Source organism: Cetorhinus maximus, chromosome 15 (genome assembly GCF_964194155.1).
Source record: "Cetorhinus maximus chromosome 15, sCetMax3.hap1.1, whole genome shotgun sequence".
Taxonomy (NCBI): domain Eukaryota; kingdom Metazoa; phylum Chordata; class Chondrichthyes; order Lamniformes; family Cetorhinidae; genus Cetorhinus; species Cetorhinus maximus.
The window spans coordinates 92,456,275-92,480,291 of NC_135893.1; the positions used below are offsets into that span (position 1 = coordinate 92,456,275).

A 24,017-nucleotide genomic window follows, 5' to 3' on the forward strand; every position below is an offset into this window, starting at 1 on the left:
ATTCAAGGAACATGAAAGCACACTGTAAAAGTTCCTATAAGTATGTAAGAACAAAAAGATTAGTGAAGACAACTGTCGGTCCCTTACAGTCCGCAACGGGAGAATTTATAATGGAGAGCAAGGAAATGACAGAGCAAATAAACAACAACTTTAGTTCTGTCTTCAGGGAGGAAGATACAAAACTTCCCAGAAATACTAGGGAACCAAGGACCTAGTGAGAAGGAGGAATTGAAGGAAATTAGTTAAAAAAAAAAGTGCTGGAGAAATTAATGGGACTGAAAGCTGATCAATCCCCAGGGCCTGATAATCTATATCTCAGGGTACTAAAGGAGATGGCCATGGAAATAACGGCTGCGTTGGTTGTCATCTTCCAAAATTCTGTAGATTCTGGAGTTCCAACAGATTGGAGGGTAGCAAATGTAGCCCTACTATTTAAAAAAGGAGGGAGGGAGAAAATTGGGAATTACGGACCAGGTACCCTAACATCAGTAATAGGGAAAGTGCTAGAGTCTGTTATAAAAGACATGATGACAGGACACTGAGAAAATATCAACGGGATTAGACAGAGCCAACGTGGATTTATGAAAGGGAAATCACATGTGACACCTGGAGTATTGTGTGTAGTTTTGGTCTCCTTACCTAAGAAACGATGTACTTGCCATAGAAGTGCAGCGAAGGTTCACCAGACTGATTCCTGAGATGGCAGGATTGTCGTATGAGGAGAGATTGGGCTGACTAGGCCTTTACTAGCTGGAGTTTAGAAGAATGAGAGGGGGTCTCATTGAAATGTATAACATTCTGACGGGGCTGGACAGACTGGTTGCAGGGATGATGTTTCCTCTGGCTGGGGTGGCGTAGAACCAGGAATCACAGTCTTAGGATACGGGGTAGGCCACTTAAGACTGAGATGAGGAGAAACTTCTTCACTCAAAGGATGGCGAACCTGTGACATCTACCATAGAAGGCTGTGGAGGCCAAGTCACTGAATATATTTAAGAAGGAAATAGATTTCTAGACACTAAAGGCTTCCAGGGGTATGGGGAGAGAGCAGGAGCATAGCGTTGAGATAGAGGATCAGTTATGATCATATTGAATGGCCAAGCAGGCTCGAGGGGCAGAATGGCCTACTCCTGCTCCTATTTTCTATATTTCCTATGACTTTCTATATTAGTGCAGCATATTTTAATACATTGCCTCCTGCAAGCAATGAGAGATAAGTCTTTTATCTGATCAAATTCAGAAGGTCTCCAAGACTTGTTTCAAACTCTAGAATTTAACCTCTTGGTTGCCAAATGGATATTTCTGTTACCTGTCAGCTTGGCTCAGTTGGTAGGCCTCCCAACACAGCTTGAGCAGGCTAATACTCGTGTGGGGAAGTGTTGTATTGTTAGAGAGTGCATACCTTTTTGATGGGATGTGAAAACAAGGTGTCATCTGCTGCTTGGTTCAAGTGGCTGCAGATGATCCCATGACACTATTTGAGAAGAGAGAAAGATGTTCTGGCGCTCAAGCCAACATTCCTTCCTCGAGCAGCATCATCTAAAAACAGAACGATTTGTTATTCATATCCTTGCTGTTTGTGGAACATTGCTAGTCTTGATAGTGCACTATATATGACTGAATATATTGTGGAAGTGTGGAACGAGGCAGAGTGCTAATGAAATTCTCATGTACTCAGACAAATTGTTTACTCATCAAGTGTACTAAATTCTTTGCAAGAGAATACAAATAGGTCACAGAAAACCTTTTTAATAATTAAATCACTAAAAATAACCATTTTGAGTTTTTAATCAAAAGATGCAGCCTGATCTTTAAATGAAATTACCAGTTTACACCTTGACATATATGCAAACTTTAGTTGAAACAAATGTCATAAATGGTTATTGATATGGGTTACTTGGGCATCCGTTTAAACAAAATGTCGCTGGTGTCTAATTGCTTTCCACGAAAGCAATTTGCTTTACAAGTAAAGCCATCCCTGGAGGCCAGAGGAGGATTTCATTGAACTAATTTGGGTGCTGTTCTCCCAAAATTAAAACGCTTACAAGTTTCTGTTAAATTCTCCTCTTCCCATCCTAATTGGAATCGGTTGGCTGCAAATGAATATAGGATTGAATACTTTAAAAATTCAATAATATTGAAGGCAATGGAATTTTGCAGTTCAATGCTCAGAATAGTGTAATGAGTGGAGACTAGCAGGATAATTTAAATAAGGAATTAGACATAATTGCTATCCTTTGAATCCTAAAAAGAGTACTATCTAGGGACATGTTTTCAGCTTCTTGACTTTTCTCACCTGTGGGGACCAAACGTTTGGGTTTTCAATCACATCAAATGCTGCTGTGATGATGTGAATTATCCGGTCGGTTTGTGTGTGACTCCAGCAGTGCTGTGAAATAATGTAGAAATTAGTGCTTGAACCTGGCTTGAAAGCTGATATAGAGACACCAGAGCCAGAAAGCCTTTTTGCCAACTGTGTTTGATGTAGCCTGTGAATCAAGGGATTGATTTTTGGTATGTGTTTTTGTGGCATCAAATACAAGAATGTTCATGAGACCATTCCAACCCACTTACACAATAGGCAATCATCACCTCAGAATATCCAGAGCAGCCACATGGTGAGCAGTACTTATTCTGACAGTTGTTAGACAAATGTATTGAGTGCTGCATCGTCCTCATCATGCTGTTCCAAGTGTCTGACACTTCCTGTGGAGGATGATGTGTTCATTGTCTCAAGATAAAGGATTCACCTGCTCCCATCTATAAAAACAGATTTTGAGCAGTTTGGTTAGTTTTCCTGTTTAAGAAACTGGTTTGCAATGGGGCTAATTCCCACCTTCTGATATTAACAAAACTTCAAAACTTGATTGGATTGGAGAATTCTGCACTGATTCCCTGCTGCAGGAAAATACTTCATCTGCATGAATGGACCCCTGTCATGAATTAACTCAGCAAATGAAGTGATCCTGAAATAGCAATGTTCCAGAGCAAAAGATTGCCATGTTTTTGTTCAAGTCAAAGCAGTTAAGCCAAAACTTGAAATGACCCCTTAATTTCCTAGATCAAGAAATTTGCATGCACATCCCTTTTATTAAGATAAAAGTAAAATACTGCAGATGCTGGAGATCTGAAACATAAACAGAAGATGCTGGAAAAGCTCAGCAGGTCTAACAGCATCTGTGGAGAGAGAAACAGAGTTAATGTTTTGAGCACGTATGACCTTTCTGAAGAAGTTTTTGAGTTTTTCCAGCATTTTCTGTTTTTGCTCCTTTTAATGAAATATCCTTCTACCCAGGATCATTGCAGAACAAAGATGACCATTATGTTATCATCATTCTATTGGCAAAAGCAAACTTGGCTGTCAGATCCTATTTCTTTGAGCATCAATTGGCCCTCCTATATCCTGCATTGAAAATTTATTCCAGGCAAATGTATTTGTTGGAGTCAACATTCAACAGTTTGGCTATTAAGAGGGTTAGTCTAATAACACAAGGCTCAGATCTTTTACTGGCCCTAGCATCTTAAGGCTTTCATCTTTTGGAAAAAAACATAATTTAAAAAGTTTGTACTTTGCTGTAAAGCTTTGACAACTTTAGTTGTGACATTCAAGCTAACTTAACCACAACTTTTCTTTCAGTGAGAATCACCCAACTCATTGAATTCATGTGATACTTGCAAAGTCAAACCTTTTATTTGGCACTGAACATCTGTCCAAGATTTGAATCTTATGCCAAATAAACTTATCAAGACCCATTTTGAGTCTGATGTCCTTGACTATTGCCCTTCTTGTTCCTATTTCAACCTGCAGCGTTAGTGAGTGTTTATTTTGTGAATACCTAAATAGATTAATCTACATAGTGGTTTATTGAATTAAACTGTCAACTACAGATGTGCTGTGTGTGTCTATAGTTATTGTGTCCATTCTTTCCAATAAACCACTGCTGGAATAATTTTAGTTGGTCTCACACTTCATAACTTTGCAAAAATTGTTTCAGCAGAAATTAACTAAAGGAAATTATTACTTGAATAACAAATGAGATTCAATACACAACATTAGAATTATCATTGTGCACACTGATCACTTTTATCATATACCTTATGTAATTTTAGAGCAAGTCCTATTGTGGAAAAGAGAAGTATGAGCCCTATCCAGGAAGAGACAGCATCTGATGAAATGGAAGAGGGTGAGGTTACAAGTAAAGATGGTGAGAGTGACTATTCGGCCAACGACTGGATAGACTCTTCATTATTGGAAAGCAGAAAAATCAAGAAACAGAGGCAGAAAAAGGAGGAGCAGGGAAAAACTGGTAAATGGATGCACGCCTTGAAAATGTGAATGTGTACATCGTAAACATTTCATGTTCAGTGCTTGTAGGTAAAGGTGTTTTTGGAAACATTAAGATGTCACTGTTGGTATTTATGAAGCTGTTGCTGTCATGCTACTGTTTTAAACAGAAGGCAAGCTCTGTTAATGGATTTTTCTGCCTACTGATTATAAATAAGTGGTAAAACTTAGCCCAGCATGTTTACACAATTTAACCTTTGCAAGTATTCAAAATGCTGCTGAAAAGTGAAAATAATGGGAAGGTGATCAAGGGTTAACTTGAGTCTTTTGATTTTTTTTAAAAAAAAATCTGCTGAATGGATCACTAAATAAATCACTAAGCAGGATAGGAAACTTACGAAACAGCTGAAGTTAGGAAATTATCTTGGCTTGATATCCCAGGAGTGTTCACCTCTGAATTGGAATAAGCTAAGGGAAAGAACAATAGGCAAAAGGTCTTGAGCTTTGATTCCCCCTTTACTTTGGATGCATTCTATTCGATGGCATTGTCCTTCTCCATTGTCACATGTTTGCTCATGAGGGAGAGGTATTCGCTATAATTTTTTGTAATTTGCATGATCAGGATGTACAAATGACTTAAAGGATATTTTTCCTATTGCATATGTTGGCTTATTCTGCTGCAGGCAGTCTGATGCTTCACACACTCTCAGCAGAGCATGTAGACACCTAGAGGCTAGCACGTGGTTCTAGCTATTTACATCCCATTCCTTTACTGTGAAAATAATGGACACTGCCGAGGAGAATAACAACACTGAGTTCAATATGAATATCTCCAGCATGTGAGATTGGCTGTGGAAACAGGACAAATCCTTATGTACAGTGTGACAAGTAATGCTGAATGTGACTCCAAGGAATAATAGTCTGAATTTAGGAAATAAGTTATTGGGCCCAGTGTAGTTGATGAGCAGCACAAAGAGCAAAATTTAACTCAAACCACGTGACATGAACCTTACAGATTTCAAGGCATTGTAACCTGGGTGTTATACGTTTTTGAAGAGGAATGGGCTGATCGTATATACCCATAGAATAATTGGCTAAACATTGGGAAAAGGTACCCAAGCTTCTGGGACATAATTCACATGGGAAGTGTCCATCTCTCGAACTTTGGAAATGTGCTTTGGTAAATTTGAGAACTGAATAATGGGCCAGTGAAAGAAAGACTTGTCAATGGTAAAAATGGCCACCAGCAGACCAAATTCACTGTGGTGAGTAGCTAATGGGTGATGTCTTGAATTCTTAAATAGAAGACAGCACCATGTCAAAGATCTTACTTTGCAGCCTCGTTAAATAAATGTAAAAAAAATGGAGATTGAAGATGTGATTGCAGTTGTGTCTAGAACATCACGTTACCGCAAGGGTCGGGGTGGGGTGGTTACTTAATCCCCAATTCCTTGTAAAATACTACTCAACGCCACAAACAAGATGGTGTTAAAACTGTCCTTCAGGCTGATAGCTCAGTGGTTATTATGCAGAACTATTGATCAGGAAAGTCTTGTGTTTGATCCATGGGGTCATTTCTGTTAGCTGAGCTCGGCCAGAATGACAATGGAGACACTGCAGTTAATCTCAACTTTCTTGGGATACAGAGAAAACCAATCAGTGTTGATCTTTCTTTAGATCCCTACAAACTAATCCTTGATGGAAAGTGTGGGTGTCTTGTGTGAAAGAAAAACAAGATTTGACCTTATGGTAGTTGAATAGCTTATCCACATTTGCAGTTTGGGTCTGTAAATGAAAGATGGTCACTTGAGCCAGATACTGGAAGAGCTTAGCTGACCGTTGCCTTCTTGAGAAAAAGTGTGATTGGAGGGGGAATTGCTGTCACCAGGTGTTGCCTGTAACACCTGGAATACCTACCAAATTTTTTCAGTCTTTAACTCTGATAAAAATAGGCAAAGATTACCATCTTAATTTGTGGGAAGCCCAATGTTTGCCTAGCATACCTTCAGAGCAAGTACTAATGAGCAATGCCAATATAACTGGATATTGTGAATGGTTGCTAATCCTTGGATAGCATGTGAAAGAAATCTGATTCTGGAGTCCAGTGAAACGGCTGATTTCACCCCCCCCCCCCCCCCCCCCCCACCCCAACCACCCTCCCTGACCCCCATTCCTACTCCTCCGTAATCCTTGCCAAAGGACCTTGGTTTGATGTTCTATGAATTCATTACTAAGTTTTGGGCCTGTCCTGTGAACTTCACTGCATTGAGAAAAGCTGGCTTATATAGCTTTGTTTCAGCAAGGAGAAAGTGAGCAAACAGAAAGCTACCTGTTTGACAGGATCTCTAGTGCACTCTGTACTGAACTACTTAAAATGCTGTTGCTATCTTTGTAGGTAAGGGATATCCTGAAATTGCCACTTTGACGAGAGCCATGGCAGCCTTATTAAGACAGTTGCTTGCAGCCGTGCTCCTCCTTTTCACAAGTGTTGCTGTTGGCGTATACTTCAGCTGAGGTATTAAGTTTGTCATGTTGGTCCTTGATGCAGATTTTCAGAGAATGTCACAAAGCCTCTCTAGTTTGTCAAGTAATCCAATAATGAAATATCACCTACCTTTGGTAGTGTTTTTTTCCAATGTCCTTCAACCAGCTTCTTGTGGTGTTTTTTTCATGTGTACACCTGAAGACAAAAGTACCTTGTGTTCTTGGATGCTGTTAATGTGACAAGGTTTACTTTCACAGTGATGGAAAGGGGATGCAGTGACTTGCATCATACATTTTTTTAAAACAGTATTTGTGATTCTTCAAATGAAGGTCTACTTCACTCACCACAGCCCTTGTTGCTGTCTTGAGATTTCTCACTGCACGTTTTCTCCAGGTGCATTATTCTACTCCAGCTTTACTTGGGTACAAGATTTTAAATGTCCTTTGGATTCCTTATGTTAAATGGTTAGCAGGCAATTGTCTGGGAGTGTTAGCTAATGGCTTTTGATTCCGCGCATGTTTTTGCTTTGAATAGTTTTGAAGAGACCATCTTAATTAATTCTTTGCATCTTGCTACTTCCAACCGGTCGAGCAGGATTTGTTTTAGGCCTTGAATGCTGATGTGTGCCTGTGGAGAAGATAAATCCATGCCCCACTAGCTGAGAGCTTGTTAAAGCTAGCCATAACCAATGTCAGATGGGACTATAACCCTTGCCCTTAAAATTACCTAAAGCACATAATGTAATGCCTTGAATTAGTAGGTCATGCTTAATCAGTTTTGTGTGGAGTGAATGACTTTATTTTAAAATGCCCGTATGCTCTCTAATACCCAAGTTAAGTGTAGTGATGTAAGTTTACAAGGGTGTCTTTTCCACTGAAACTTGAAAATGAAACTAAACTTTCTGTTCGTTATTTCGATAGATCAAACTAATTTCTGGCATGTTGGTTTAAAACCGGTGCATAATTTGGATATCTTGAAAACCTGTATTCTGTTAGTGAAACTAAGTTCATAAAATGCATTTAGTTCTTCTGAGAAATTGAGAATGGAAAGCTATGGCTGTACTTGAATGCGCTGAATGGAATAAATATTTAACAATTCTCATAAATGCCATTGAATGCAAATGGCCAACTCACTGGAAGTACAAAGCAGCAGAGTAAAACACAGACTGAAAATCTTTTTTTATCCCAGTTTGGTTTTCAGTCTAGCAGATGGAAAAGGTTCTTGAGCCTGACATATTGTTCTGCATAGTTGGTGTACAATAACTAACATCCTACTGCAGGAGAAACTTTGACAAGACTTTGATAAAGAGAAGCTGATCAATTGAACCTGTCCGCTGACCCATCATTACAATATTTGTAAGTCAGCTGGTTTTCAATCTATATGTAAAGGTGCACCCTCCCCCCTCCCTTAGCCCCCACTCCCCAATATCTCTCTTTCTCTCTCTTTCTCTCTCTCTTTCTCCCTCTTTCTCTCTCTCTCTCTCTTTCTCCCTCTTTCTCTCTCTCTCTCTCTCTTTCTCCCTCTCTCTCTCTCTCTTTCTCCCTCTCTCTCTTTCTCCCTCTCTCTCTTTCTCTTTCTCTTTTCAGGTACTATGCCCTGAAAGGGTATGGTGACCATGGACTTCTGTGGTCCATGGTTATGCTTGGCAAGGCACTGCAGTGGTTTGCCTTTGCCTTCTGCAGATGGGACTATAACCCTTGCCCTTAAAATTACCTAAAGCACATAATGTAATGCCTTGAATTAGTAGGTCATGCTTAATCAGTTTTGTGTGGAGTGAATGACTTTATTTTAAAATGCCCGTATGCTCTCTAATACCCAAGTTAAGTGTAGTGATGTAAGTTTACAAGGGTGTCCTTTCCAATGAAACTTGCAAATGAAACTGAACTTTCTGCTCTTCATTTCAATAGATCAAACTAGTTTCTGGCAAGTTGGTTTAAAATTGGTGTATAATTTGGATATCTTGAAAACCTGCATTCCGTTGCAGTGAAGCTAAGTTCATAAAAATGCATTTAGTGCTACTGACCAGGAAACTCGCCTGCTCTTACCATTTACAGGTTGATAATCAATTTGTTTAGCCACATTACGAACGTGCCTATCAAGTTCCGGTGTGGGACTCGAACCTGGAACTTGTGGATCAGACACTGGGATGCTACCCGCTGCGCCACAAGACCTTAATCCCCCAATATCAAGGGGGCCAAATAGAATTCAGTTTAATATATAGCAGGATTAGATATTGTGGGAAATTCTTTGTGCAAAGCTAGGTTACAATTTCACAGGGCCCCAGTCCAAATGTCTCCCTGCTATTTTTGAAGTCAGGGTTCGCAAACTTTTTCAACTGCGAGGGCAGACCAGACTTTTGATGAGACTAATTTTGTGCTGTTCAATCTGATTGTGACTTTATTAAAAGAGAAAAAAAATGATCCAATATTGACATTAGTGACTAATGAAAACAATTCCCAGTGTGCAAGCTGAGAATCTGAAATGCTGAATAAAAAAGGGTTTGACTTTGCATAAGGATTGAAATCCTCTCTGTTGTGTGTTTTGGACTATTTACAGTCCTCTCAAGTACCTGAAGCCTGGTTCCATTGGAGAGATCTTCATATCAATGTGCTCACCAGCATACACATGCAAATTGCTGCCCAGGATTATATTTATTCCAACTAGGGATGGGCAATAAATGCTGGCTCAGCCAGCGAAGCCCACATCCTGTGAATGAATAATTTTTACAAAATGTTCAGTCCACTTCTTTCATTAATGGTTTATCTGTGCTTTAGATGAGTACATAGGACATCCACTTGTAGCAAATAATGTGCCTTTTTTTCATACAAGAGGAAATATAAAATCAAATTGATGAATCTCGAGTTGACATCTAATTTTTTCACCATTGTAGCAACAGATGTAAAGTTGGTCATCACAAGTAATGACCCAGTGTATTGGATGTTCCAACAGGCTGTGCAAAGGAATCAATAGGAAGGTTCATTGAATGTCTTAGCTGAGTGATCTGTGGTCATGATATAGGAAAAGCACATGCCCTGAGGGAGCAAGTTGAATCAACCCATGTCAGATCTGCACACTAAGTGACTAGTTCAAAGTGATGATGACTCAGGCCTGAATCTCTACACGCAACCCACCCCCACTCCAAATCAACCTCTTATTGTGTTTTGCTTCAGTGAGAACAGTGACACTGAAGACTAACTCTTAATTGATATTATGTGCCCCGTCTAACACTTAAGTGCAAGAGTCATTTGCCTTGAGAATTTGAGGCTTGCATTTATTGAAGATAGTTTGTTGTTCTTTATAAAATTAATTATTTCTGTCAGACTGTAGCCAATTTTAGTTACCATGGACATATTTCCAAATTTGCATTGGTAAGATTAATGTGTGCTCTTTTAACTTATTTCAGCTCTTATGGAAAAGTTCAGTTAGTTTTTAAAATACCCAAACTGTTTCACAAGTTTTAAAAATGTTGTTATTGAGTTGAATAGTTTAGAACTGTGCAGAAAATATCAAACTCTGTTCCCCTGATGGACCAGTAGGAAAATCTGCTGAATGGAGTAGTGCTGATGAGTCATCCAGATGAGAAAGAAAGACTTGTGTTTCGAAAGAGCTTTTGACAACTCCAGGAAATCCTAAAGTACTTTACAGTTCTTTTGAAATGTAGCCACTAGCCAGTTTGCGAGCAGCAAAGATTCACAACAGCAATATGGTAAAGACCAGCAAATCTGTTTCAATGATGTTGGTGTATTGGTCAGGACATAGCGGAGAACTTCCCTGCTATTCAGAACAATGCCATGGGATCTTTTACATCCACTTGAGAGGGCAGATGGGGCATCATCCAAAAGATAGCATGCCTCTCAGTGCAGAGCTCTCTCGGTACTGCCCTGGAATGTTAGCTTACAAGCTCCTACATTTTCTGGGGTGGAGCTTGAACCTGTGACCTTTTGATTCATAGGTGAGAGTGATGCCACTGAGCCATGACTAACACCCCTGCTCTTGGATTTGGTCCTGGGTGTGTGCTGCCGATTAATCTCAGTTAGCAGAGCAGTGGAAATAATGCTGTTGATGACAGCTTCCCCGAGCCAAAGAAGAGAAGTCCAGTGGTCCCTGCTGGAATTGTATAGGAGGACAGTTGAGAAGTACCAGTGCAGTGGCTGACTGATATTGCCCATACAGCCACACGTAAAGATTAGCCACTTGGGCAGGATACTGAAGAGCTCTTGCAGTTTTGTGGAACGATGTTCGCGTATGCAATGTTTTCAGGTCTGGAGGATTGAAAGGAGAAATTTAAAGTAGAGGTGGGGTGGTGAATGGATGCGACCAAGAGTAATGGACTTTGTCTTTTGGCTTGCATGATAACTGTTTGAAACTTGGCCAGTATATCTATAATGCTGTGAGCTGCTAAGATAGGTCTTTTCTAACCTTTACCGCAGGTGTTGGCATAATGGCAGTGTTTGTGATTGTCTGAAATGGAGAGTAATGGTACGTTTACAGGCAATCAATTAAAGTTGCATGGAGAATTTATTTCTGTTTGGCTGTATTTTTTTTTAAAAAGGCTTGAAATATGCAATGTAAGGATGATGTGACCTTGTACAGTGTTCTATTTACTTATGATTTGTACTATGGCATTTCGGCACCGTGTCTATTTACCAATGTTTAGTGCGACATATTTAACTGGCAAAGATTTCCTAACGCAGATCTTTTACTGCATGCAAACCATATCTATTTGTTTTTAAATAGGCAGCAGTGTAAATACCCAGGCCAAGTTGTTTGAAGTCCCAGACACGTGGTGACATGAAGCACGTTGGATGAACAAAGTGGTATCTTCCAGATAACTCAGTGACCAGATGCGACACTTGCAAGCCATACTGATCCAAGAGCTCCAATCTTCATGTGGTACAAGACAACTTTAAAAAGTCTTTATGTAGAAAGTAGTTTGTTTTAACTGTACAAACACAAGCCAATGTTACATTAAATGTTTTAGTCGGGTTTTTTGTCTTATTGAGAATTAAATGGGGTTTGATTGCATTTCGAATCTTCTATCGGTGTCATCAGTTTCACGAGTTACATTTCAAGCCAGTCCTGTACCACTGATGACTTAGAGCAGCAACCAACACTGGAAGTTGCCTTGTGCCAGCTATATGAAATGTTTATTTCTGATTCCAAAACAAAATAATCACTGTTCAGCACTGTTTTTTTTTTATATATATGTATGTTTGTGTGTGTGTGTGTATATTACATCAGTTGTATTTCAAGTAAATCTAATGACTTATTATCAATAACGTGACCTGACTTCTACATTCAGGTTTTGTGTATCTTTTTTAAGGGATGCCCAAAGCATTGTCATCGTCCTTGCAATAAGGACAGTGACCCTGTTGCGTGACCCTTTAGCTTATGTTAACTGGCATGGACTATACTGAGCTTTCAGCCTTGTATGTCAGAAGATGCATTGTGCACCAGCCTTTACTTGTATGTATGTGTGCGTGCAAAAGAGACTCGTTTTCTTTTTTGGGGCAACGGTGAGTTTTGTATCATATTTAAAGTTTTTTGTATCATGAAGAACATTGAAATTTCATGAAGGAAAATTAAAGACAACTTTCTTACTACAAGTGACATGTTCTATATTTGTTTGAAGGTCTCTGCTTCCAGTGTATGATCAGAAGCAAGTGTGCAAAAGTGTGTACAGCTTTGAGATATAGAGATGATGTCTTCACTTATGGGTGAGACCAGAGCTAGGGACCATAAATGTAAGATAGTCACTAATAAATCCAAAAGATCTTTCAAGAGAAACTTCTTTACCCAGAGAGTGGTTAGAATGTGGTATTCCTAATACATGGGGCAGTTGAGGCAACTAGGGTAGATATATTCAAGGGGAAGCTAGAGAAACACGAGGGAGAAAGGATTAGAAGGATATGTTGATGGTGTTAGATGAAGGTGGGAGGAGGCTTGTGTGAGGCATAAACTTTGGAATGGACAGGTTGGGCCAAATATCCTGTTTGTGTTGTAAATACAGTATGTCTAGATGAAAAATCCCTGTTCTAGAAAATTATTGTTTAACTGTGCTTTATTTGAGAAAAATGTGTTGAAGTGCCACTAAAAACAAAATGTTGCAAATACTCAACCAGTCAGGCAGGTTCTGTGGTGAGAGAAAGGTCATCAACTGGAAACATTGGGCTAAATATTCCAGTCTTTGGATTGTTGGAGACCGGAAATACGTCAGAAGATGCACATTGGCCACTGTGGAAGTCCTGACACTCCGACCTCCATGAGATTTGCCCGACGTGTTTCAACCTCTGGCGGGCAATTCTCCTGCCCCTTGGGACCCTCCGAGTCGAGAGTCCGGAGACTTAGGACAGTTCCATGGTACTTATCTGAATAGTTACCCAGGAAATGTTAGACAGATTAAAGCTTAGTCTAACACCTGGGTCATGACACAATTGACCCCCCATGCCCCCAACCCCACCCAACTACGCGACCTGACTACACCCTCCCGACCTTACTATACCCCATCCTGACCTGACTACCCTCCTGACTACTTTCCCGACCACCCAACTACCCTCCTGTCCACTCACCTTACTAAACTCAACCCCTTACCCACCTACCCCCTCACCCACCAACCCATTCATTTGCTAACATCCCTTCGCTAACATTCAGACTGGACATTTAAACTAAAGGAGAAAGTCATGTCTTCCCCTGACTCTACTCCACTGTGGCAGAGTTCCCCAAGGGATGCTGCACTGCACATCTGAGAAATACAGGCTAGGAAGATCCTGGTAGAAATGCGGAGCAGCATCAAGTCAGGGGAATTTTTGAACACACCGGCAATCCGATGATGATTGCAGCTGCTTGGAAGATCTGGGTCATTAACTTTGTTTCTCTCCACAGATGCTGGTTGACCTGCCAAGTATTTCCAGCATTTTCTGTTTTATTGCAGATGTTGAAAATCTGAAATAATGTTGCATTTGTATTAGTGTCACTGTTGTCCTCCATCCAATATTAAAGATCACTCGACCACATTTGACTTGTCGCATATCAGCTTGGTTGAGACGTCTGCAACTCGTTGCTGTGAGAGTTGTCAACCCATGCTAAGTCCCCACAGGTTTTCTCATGCGGGAAAGGAGAGGGCAAGTACGGCCCCAGACTGTCCAAGCTGCAACTGCAATCCCAGGAAAGGTAGCAGTGCATCCTGACCCTCCCACCACCCATATGTTAAACAACGTGCTGTCGCATGTGTTGTTTTAACCAAGTACTATGCATATTGTGAAACCCACACTATGCATCACATGTTTGTGGTCTTTCAAGCTGTGTATGAAAGCCAACTAAACAGGATGTACAATTTTACTTTGTAGTTCATATTCACAGTTTTCCCTGTCTGGAAAGACAAAGCCCCAACTCAGTGGAGCTTAGGAAAAATATTAACATTTCATAAACATTGATTACAGTGTGTTAAAGGTCAAAATAACCCTTAGAAGATGTCTCCATGGATGGTTAGCAAGGATAGCTAGGCACTTTCTTTTGCTCAAAATACTGGGAATTAACTAGTACTTGAGGGATTAAATTCAATGTCAAAGGATCTTTAATGTAAGTAGGCAATTGGGCTGATTTTCACCATGGGTCACTAATTAACAGTTTTGATCTGTGCTGAATTTCATTGACACATTGTATGTGAATCTTCTTTCTTTGCTCATACATCTGTAAAAATATTCAGATTATGAAGCTGAGTTATAAAATCAGAATCTGCAAAACGTGAATTATAATTTTTTTTAAACGGTAGACTTGTGTTCGTATGGAAGTACTAACCTTTTCTTGAGTTTGTTAAATTTTCCCCAGAAACGGAAAGGTTTACTGTGAAGTTAAGTGTGTTTTGCTTTGTGAAAAATTTTTAACCCATTTATCAGCAGGCATTCCAAATCTTTCACAGTATTCATTTTATAAGAAAAGATTTTCACGTATTTTGCAAGTTTTCTTATAACGTTGGGGAATGTTTGCCCTCCATATTCACTGCTTGGGATGCTGGACGTTGCTATCTGAGTAAGTTTACAATAATATTTTCCACTGTTTTAGTTTCTTGTCTTTTTATTTTGAAGTATAAAAGCAAGTCTTGCGTGAACTTGCGTCTCGTACAGCAGTGTGGCCCAAGGTGCTTGCCACTTGCCATGTGGCCAATTGATGCTTTTCATCAGGTGAGAGATTTAAATCAAATGGACATTAGGATCCTGCAGCAGCCCATTCCACTGAGGACGGGGTTCCAGCCTCTGACAAAATCTGTGGCTGTGTCAATAGTAAGTAGAAATTTCTGCAGGAGAAACAATCCTTAACATTAAAATAAAACTGTAGTCGGGTTCCATTAAGGAAGTGAAAACGTCTTGAAATATTTTAGTTGCTGCATCACAACTGGATGCTGTGCAGTGGTTAGTTGCTGCTACAAAAATTATTCTTTGACAGCTGCTGTCACAGTGCATCACTGCTCACCTTTAGTCCTGTCCCTCAATCCCAGTTCATCTCTGGGAGATTGTTACAAGATTCACCCCATGCTTTGCATATATTTTGAATCATGTGGCAAATACGGTGATCTGATCACCACAGGTTTGGTGAGTGTCAAAATCCTATTGGAACAACACTGTTGTAGGGAAGCTTGGAAGAGAATAGCTGTCCAAAGAAGAAAATATTGCCGAGATGGGAAAATTTTTGCATTCTATTGAATGCTCCAATTTAATTTTAAGGTATACTAAAATGCTTAAATTGTTACTGTTACAATGCCAGTTAATCAGCTGTAGGAGGATTAATGCCTTTTGTTGATCATGACCCAATGGAGTCACTTGCTTCAGAAATCAATTGTTAAAAGTGGTTGTCGGGCAGTTGTGGGTAAGTATTACCAGCTGTCTGATAGTTGCTTGATATTTTCTCAAGGTAAAATAGACCCTTTTAAGTCTCTGAGACATGTCTGGGTGCCACTAGTTATGAGAGTGTTTGTCAAGCTGACACGTTGCTAGCTGTTATGGACCAGCAAGAAAAAATTATTAATGAGCCACATGACTGGGCACCAGACTTTGGGTCGAAACAGATTAAGACTGCAACTTCCCAATTCCTGCTTCTGAGACCTTTAATGAAATTTTTACAATTGTATTTGGAAGTTATTTTGAGCAGTATTGTTGAAACGCTTTTTGTTTGTGATGCATTTTAATTCATTGAATTTCCTGCATTAGAGTACAGGTAGGCTGAGTTCACCAAAGTACCAATCAACATTTTGGGAATGCTGCAGCCTTGGTTGGAATACAGTAGTCAGAATCTGGTAATATCATACCCTTTGTTACCTTTTGTAAAGTTCTGGTCTCCACCCACATTGGTGAGGTGCTAGCTGTAAAACTTAGATCATCTGCTTTGGATCATCATTTGTTCTGTCCTGATCTAATTTAGTGAAAGTTTCCAAATGTAAAATCTGAACAGCTGACAATCTTGTAATGGAGATCATGATTTTAAAATGCTAAAAGGGAATGAGGACGATTGTGTGTAATGACACCAACTCTTCTGGCCAGAATGGAGATGATTACGTGATTTTCCCTGCTAATCTGACCAAGAGAATGCACTACTGTAAGTGACTAAGATATGCACAGAATTTGTATGAAGTAACCATCCTCCACTCACTGCATTTTGCTATTTCAGATCTTCATTGCCAAAATCACACATAAGAAACAGCACAATTTCTGCCTTCTGATGCTTTTTTCCTTCTGCCTCATTTACCCTCCATGCCAATGTCATGTGAGCAGTTCCTAGATCTGTCTGTGGTTGAATCCATCTGTGATGTTGTCTCTGCTCCTTCCTCCCTTTTCCCCATCTTGCCCCTTACTCTCTCCCTGCCAACTGTAACTCCCATTTCTTCTCTAATGCTCTGTGATATGCACTAACCTGTCAGCTCCATGCCTATCTTAATAAAACTCCCTTCTCATCTGGCTTCCACCCTTCCCACAGAACCAAAACGGGCTGTCAAAATCATAAATTACGGCGGGAATTTTCCGCTCCCATAGGTAGCAGACGTGTTTGGCAGCATGAGCGGACAATACGGCGTGAAAGCCAAAAATCGGTTTTATGCCCTCACGAAACCAGTTTGCAATTGTCTGCTCCACCTGTCAATGGTGGGCTGCATTTCCTGCTGCTGCATATTGGGAAACTAGTTTCAATACTTTAGCATCTCCTCATTATAAGCCTTGCTAGCTGGAATCATTCACCCGCACTGGATCATCCAAGCACGTCGGCATGATTGCATGCCAATGTGCTTCACAACTGTACATAAGCGACAAGCACCTGGCGAGCTGCACTTCACTCAGGACTTCAAGGTTTGTTTTCCTACCTTGCTTCGGGCAGCCTTTGCAGACATCAGCGCCAGACTTCGCAGGCAGCATCACATCACATCACTTTAGGGGGGCTCACGGGCAGGCATCTACCTACCAGACCAGCTGTAAAGCAGTGGGTGGCTTTTCAATGATTACAGGGCTAGGGCTTGCTTTGGAAAGGCGGAGAAGTGCAAGGGAAGAGGCTACAGGGCAAGGGCTGTATTGGGGGTATCCCAGGGTGTTTGTGATCTGTGCAAGTGGCCCCAAGGTGGTGAGGGCTGAGGAGGCAGCCTCCAGAGGTGGAGGCCAGATGGTGATGCGAGGGGGTGTGTGAGAGAGAGAATGTGGTGGTGTCCCTTGAGCTGGCAGTGAGTGAGATGCCAGTGAATGTGTGATAGCCTCAGGCATGTGAGTTTAGAGTGAGGAGATGGTTGCCTTACCCTGGCGGCAAAGATGAAATCATTCGTCCTCTTTCTGCACTGGATAGCCAACCTCTTCTGTGCAGCATTGGTACTGACCACCATTACCATTGTCTCCCAAGCTGTGGAGAGATTGCTGGACCTTCTGTGGCCAGAGCGAGGATAGAGGACATCACGGCGGGTTTCCAAAAGGCATTCCAGTGATGGCGTCCCCAGACCCCACTTCTCTGACTTTGAGGGTGCCCAACCATCTGACTGGGCCAGAAGCTCTTGGGGTGGAAAATGTGGCACCAGGTCTTACTGTCTGCTGAAGTGAGTTTGATTTCCCACCCCCTCCCCCCACCACTTCCAGTCCTGGCGGTGGGACCCCTGTCACCTTTATAAAATTCAGCCCTTTGTCTTCTATGAGATCTCTGCAACTTTGATCCAGTTCAGCACTGCTGCCCTCCTCTATCACCTCCTCTGTCGTCCAGCCTCATGGGACTACCCTTGCAATGATTTCATTCCTACCTGTTTGAACACAGCCAGGGCATCTCCACTAGTGGCTTCTTTTCCCTCCCTTGCATTATCACCTCAAAAGTTTCCCAAGCACCACTTATTGGTCCCCTGTCGTTCCTTATATGTGTGCTGGCTTTCGATGATATTTGACATGGGGACAGCTTCCAACTGAAGGTAAATTGTGTCTGATTTCTACAAAACACCTGAAGTGTTTTAAGAGTTTGCTGGCTTGCTGTATTTTTAGTGGTACCTCTCTCTTTCTTCCCTTGTGGTCTGGGTCTTGCCTCTTGTTTACTTACCTCTGGGCCAGAACAAGATTTTCATGGGTTATGAGAATAATTTTCTGCAGCCTCTATCCAAGAGCAACTACTGTAGTTATTGCCTGGATGGAGGCACAGTTTCAACTAGTGCGAGCAGCCCAGCTGAGAACTAGAGTATAGAATGTGTAGGGGGGAACTTAAAAAGGTAATTAGGAGAGCAAAAAGGGGGCATGAAAACATATTGACAGGTAAAATAAAGGAAAATCCAAAGTTATTTTACAAGTACATTAAGAGTAAGAGGATAACTAGGGACAGAGTAGGGCTCATTAAGGACCATAGTGGTAATTTGTGTCTGGAGCCAGAAGACATAGGTAGGGTTCTAAATGAATACTTTGTGTCGGTGTTCACAAGTGAGGGGGATGACAAGGGTATGGAAATCAGGCAGGAGGACATTGATATAATGAAATTAGCATAGAAAGGGAGGAGGTTCTAAGTGGTCTGGCAGGCTTAAAAGTAGATAAATCTCCAGGCCTGGATGAAATGTTGAGTGAGGCAAGGGAGGAGATAGCAGGAGTGCTGGCAATAATTTTCAATACCTCTCTGGCCACAGGAGAGATGCCAGAGGACTGGAGGACAGCCAATGTGGTATCATTATTCAAGAAGGGAGGAAGGGATAAACCAGAGAACTACAGGCCAGTCAGTCTAACCTCAGTGGTGGGGAAACTATTGGAAGCAATTCTGAGGGACAGAATTAATCCACACTTGAGGCAGGGATTAATCAAAGACTGTTAGCATGGTTTTTTTAACGGGAGGTCATGTCTGACCAATTTGATTTAGTTTTTCGAAGAGGTGAGCAGGTGTGTAGATGAGGGCAATGCATTTGACATCGTCTACTTGGACTTCAGCAAGGCTTTTGATAAGGTCCCGAATGGGAGACTGATAACAAAGGTAAGAGCCCATGGGATCCAAGGCAAATTGGATACAGAATTGGCTGAGTGGCAGGAGGCAGAGGGTGATGGTTGAGGGGTGTTTTTGTGACTGTGTCCAGTGGGGTTCCACAGGGATCGGTGTTGGGTCCCTTGCTGTTTGTGGCATATATAAACGATTTAGACTTGAATGTAGGAGGGTTGATCAGTAAGTTTGTGGATGACACGAAAATTGGCGGGGTGGTAAATAGTGAGGAGGATAACCTTAGATTACAGGAGGATATAGACGGGCTGGTCAGATGGGCTGATCAGTGGCAAATGGAATTTAATCCGGATAAGTGTGAGGTGATGCACTTGGACAAACAAGGCACGGGAATACACAATGAATGGTAGGACCCTGGGAAGTACCAAGGATCAGAGGGACCTTGGTGTGCATGTCCACCAGTCCCTTAAGGTAGCAGGACAAGTAGATAAGGTGGTTCAGAAGGCATATAGGATATGTGCCTTTATTAGCCGAGGCATAGAATATAAGAGCAGGGAGGTTATGCTGGAACTGTATAAAATGCTGGTTAGGCCACAGCTAGAGTATTGCGTGCAGTTCTGGAATCTGCATTATAGGAAGGATGTGATTGCACTAGAGAGAGTGCAGAGGAGATGAACATACCAGGATGTTGCCTGGGCTGGAGAGTTTTAGTTGTGAGGAGAGATTGGATAGACTGGGGTTATTTTCCTTGGAGCAGAGGAGATTGAGGGGGTACATGATTGAGGTGTATAAAATTGAGGGGCATAGATAGGCTAGACAGGAAGGAACTTTTCCCCTTGGTGGAGGGATCAATAACCAGGGGGCATAGATTTAAGGTAAGGGGCACGAGGTTTAGAGGGGATGTGAGGAAGAATTTTTTCACCCAGAGGATAGTGGGAATCTGGAACTCTCTGCCTGAAAAGGTGGTAGAGGCAGAAACCCTCGTAACATTTAAGAAGTATTTGGATGTGCACTTGCGATGCCATGGCATACAAGGCTATGGGCCTAGTGCTGGAAAATGGGATTAGAATAGTTAGGTACTTGTTTGACTGGCGCAGACATGATGGGCCAAAGGGCCTTTTTCTGTGCTGTAGACCTCTGAGTCTGACCCAAGTTGCCTTATTTTGGTAGGTGGATTTGAATGACTGATGACCCTGGGATATGAGATGCTGACCAGTCCTATACACTACTGGGTTTCCTCAGAAGGTTGAGATCTTGGGAGTTATTCATGAACTACAGGCTAATTAAAAATGACATGTTCTTTAATAACTCGCTAGCTGGTGTTGGTAATTGCATTCTCTGTTGTGGGTGGTGCTGTGATAACATCAGAAGTGGCCCTGGGTTCAGACTACTTTTACAGCTGGTTGGTTCCATTCACTGATAAAATGTGCTGCTCAATGCAGATCGTTGAATTTGTGTGTTGAAAACTCCACTCCGCCCTCAGTTAAAACCTACAAAATAAGTGTCCCTTAAGGCTCGGTGCGTGCAACATCACGTCTTTCAGATAGGATTTCAAAATGAACACTCACCTGCTCTCCGGATGGATGTAAAGGATCCGATGACACTATTCGAGGAAAAGCGAGGGGGTTCTGGGTAATACTTATCTTTCAAAACATCATTTTAAAAAAAAAAAACATCATCTGGTCAAAACACTTGGGAGCTTACTGTACACAAATTGGTGTTTCCTACATTACAACATGGCTCCGTTTCTGAAGTAATTCATTGCTGTAAAGTGCTTTGTGAGCCCTGACATGGTGAAAGACCCTATGTAAATGCAAGTCTGTCTCTAAAATGTAGCCTGAAAGCTGCTGACATTAAGTGTTTGAACTAAGAGCTTTATAACAAGGGTTGGTGTTTTGGATGTTATGACTCAACTGGAAGTCAGATCAGGGACTGGAGATGTTACTGTCTGCAGCACTTGGGAAGCGTAAAGCCTGGTGACCTAATAAACTTTTGTCCCTGTGGTTATTCTTGCAGGATTCGCCGTTGGAAACAGTGGGAAGCCTAGATCCTCACGCAAATGTTAATGGAGTCAGTTGATGTTGGTTGGGTGGAATGTGTATTGTCAGCATTGTTCCAGAATGAAATCCGTAGCATTTTCATAGCTGATAATAAAAAGGAAATTTATTTTTTCTTTTCCACGCTATCAAATAAAATCTCAATGTTTTAAGGTTTAATCCCATGGTGGCCAAATATATTTTTCACATAACAGTCTGTAAATATCTGAAAATTATAATATTGCATCAGAGAAGATTGGGACAAAAACACATTGTATATTTTAGTTATGCAAATTTGTTTTTTTTTTCTGGTAATCAGCTGCAGCTGATCTTTATGAATCACAATTGTCCAATGTGGATATTATTAATCATTGATTATATAATTTTGATCAATATACATTGATCAGCAAAAAAAAAGCGCACAAACGCAAGTATGTTGCTTTATTACAAAAACCGTGGCAGAGATTTTCTGCATCCCGTCAGCCTTTGATTCTTTGCCTAGTCAGATTAACGGACAGGAGATGGCATCGTGCTATTTATGAAAAAGGAAAACTACGTCAAGTGTGTGTAATTCTTGCCCATCACATTTGTGTCACACTTTTGAAAAAAAAAATTTTTAGAAAAGAAATAAGGCTGTAATTTGGAATGTACACAAAATCCTCAGGAATTGATAATACCCTTACTGAGACAGGAACCACAATATCTGTGATCCCTGACTCATCCCATCAGTCATGTTATTTAGGGGAGAGGAAGCCTAGGTTCTGAACTGCAGCCTGAGGTGTTTTTAAACATTGACCTCACCCGGTGTTTACTTAACAACAATTATACTTTGAAGCCATAAGGAAACATAGATATACCTTAGCAATACGACAATACACAAGCTAAGACTATTTTCTTATAAAACATATTGTCTGACTTAGTGTGAGCAGTTCCACAGGAAATCCAAAACAGTTGTTAATAAATAACTGATACATGGGAAGAATTTCAAACTTGTAATTTCAACCTAGAGTTTAGATAATGGTTGCAAAGAACTTCAGTTGTCCTCTGTGTTTTACACTCTCAGTACTATCTTAACATAATGCCAACATCAACGTTATTTTTATGTAACCCCTCTCCAGTATTGATCTCAATCCAGAAATCTTTTTGTTGTGGAATATTTGCTGCATGATACAGGCTCAAAAGCGTTTTTTTGATTAAGACACTTGTGCAAAAATTGCAAGGAATAAAACACCAGAGGGACTTTGTGTATGTGAACTCCCACAGGTCACATTTTATAGTATAAGCCATGATAACCAGTGCATTTCAATGCAATGATCCAGTTAGCAGGTGATATTCTGGTGTGAAACACAGAAGCCACTAGTGGCTGTCTGGCACATACTAAACAGTTTTTATCAACAGGGATTATTGACGTATGAAGCATGAGGCTGAAGAAATATAAACGGGCCTCCATCTGTACAGCCATGATTACAGATGTGCTCTCTTATGAAGACTGTGAAATAATTTGTGGAAATGAAAGCAATAAAGGCCACAAACGGTACATATGCATTGTCCCCAGATGTGTATTTTACCACTTTGATTCTGCCAATTAGCTAGTAGCATCAAAACTGCAGGAATATGCCAGGATCTTTGATTTTCAAACTAAGAAATTTGTGTTTTTGGCTGCCAGTGTGTTAATTAAAGGTTGGCACAACCTCCAATGTTCTTCATTTTTATTTTTAAGAAGTACAAGATTAAATTATTGGGCTGTTTACTGGTGTAATTTCTTGGCCCTGCAGAGGAATTCTGCACCAAAGTGGAATAAGATTAGAATAACTCAACCTCTATAAGATTGTGCTTTTTCTATATCTTTCTAACTGCAGCTGATAATTGTAACTCCTTCATTGGAAAGTCGAGATAGGTGCTGCTGACCTCAGTATACAGGAAACAGCAAATAATAATGCCCGTGATTTGATTGTTACCTTCCAATTAATAAATATCCAAAAATCTGCAAGCACGGACTCTAAAGGTATGATAAACCTGCAGAAACTATTTTGTTGCCTTCTACTTTGAGGCCTGCGTGATGTGATGGATGAATACTGTTTTAGAATGGCAGTAATAATGCATCTTGCTCTGCTGGATGGGACCTCAGGAAATAATATTGTCCAATGTTGCAGCAGATGGGTTACAGTAGAGATTGCATAATTCCAGAGAAATTCACAAACCTAGCCTCAGTTCTGCCATCGAACCCGCACTCTGTGCTGTACTCCTGGGAGCTCCACTTATTAAAATGTGGTTTTAAAGTGTGATCTGACTTGACTTGTGAACGTACAGAATATTTTGTTTCTGCTCACGTATATGTTCCCCTTTTCCATTGATATTTCTAGCCACCTTGCATCTTATCGAATTCAATATTTTACTTCCCACTTAAGAATACTTGCATTTATATATGGTGCCTTTCACAACTTAAGGGCACCCCACACTGCATTACAACCAATGATAGGCTTGGAAATGCAGTAGCATATTTCAATATTTCAGATCATAACCACTGCTCACTTTTTTTGAACAGAAGATGTTGGCAATGATTCTGCTGTTCATTTAATCATTCCTTCTTTCCATCCTATCGCAGACCTTTCCTTTTGTTCTAACCCGCCCCCGCCCCTGTACTTGTTCAAAACCTGTTCTGTCTGTAACCTTTTTTTTCAATTCTGAGGAAAGGTCACTAACCTGAAACACTGACTCTGTTTTTCTCTCCACAGACGCTACCTGACCCAATGAGTACTTCCAGAATTTTCTGTTTATGTTTCACATTTCATTGCCT

At 40.8% G+C, this 24,017-nt stretch overlaps 1 protein-coding gene and 2 long non-coding RNA genes across 22 annotated transcripts in view; 2 read left to right on the plus strand and 1 right to left on the minus strand.

Annotated features, from left to right (window-relative positions):
• parn (poly(A)-specific ribonuclease (deadenylation nuclease)) overlaps positions 1–12,376 on the plus strand; it is a 118,430-nt gene extending 106,054 nt beyond the window's left edge. For 2 of the 3 annotated variants that reach the window (XM_078558915.1, XM_078558917.1), the window contains exons 23-25: positions 4,111–4,307; positions 6,681–6,800; positions 11,508–12,376. In XM_078558915.1, the coding sequence (XP_078415041.1) occupies positions 4,111–4,307; positions 6,681–6,799 (316 nt within the window). In that variant the 3' untranslated portion in view covers position 6,800; positions 11,508–12,376. The remainder of the gene's footprint in view (positions 1–4,110; positions 4,308–6,680; positions 6,801–11,507) is intronic. The other variant, XM_078558916.1, reaches the window with a different exon arrangement.
• LOC144690975 (uncharacterized) overlaps positions 1–24,017 on the minus strand; it is a 69,348-nt gene that overhangs the window by 3,279 nt on the left and 42,052 nt on the right. For 10 of the 18 annotated variants that reach the window (XR_013579020.1, XR_013579002.1, XR_013579019.1 and 7 more), the window contains 5 exons: positions 15,240–15,416; positions 6,900–6,997; positions 2,593–2,760; positions 2,297–2,389; positions 1,403–1,539 (listed from right to left, as the gene is read on the minus strand). This is a non-coding gene — a long non-coding RNA (uncharacterized LOC144690975). Of the gene's footprint in view, positions 1–1,402; positions 1,540–2,296; positions 2,390–2,592; positions 2,761–4,683; positions 4,754–6,899; positions 6,998–14,820; positions 15,064–15,239; positions 15,417–17,115; positions 17,903–24,017 lie in introns of those variants that run through there. The other 8 variants (XR_013579016.1, XR_013579007.1, XR_013579017.1 and 5 more) reach the window with 8 other exon arrangements.
• LOC144690974 (uncharacterized) lies at positions 20,609–22,759 on the plus strand. The gene is made up of 2 exons (XR_013579001.1): positions 20,609–20,816; positions 21,201–22,759. It is a non-coding gene; the product is annotated as an uncharacterized LOC144690974 (long non-coding RNA).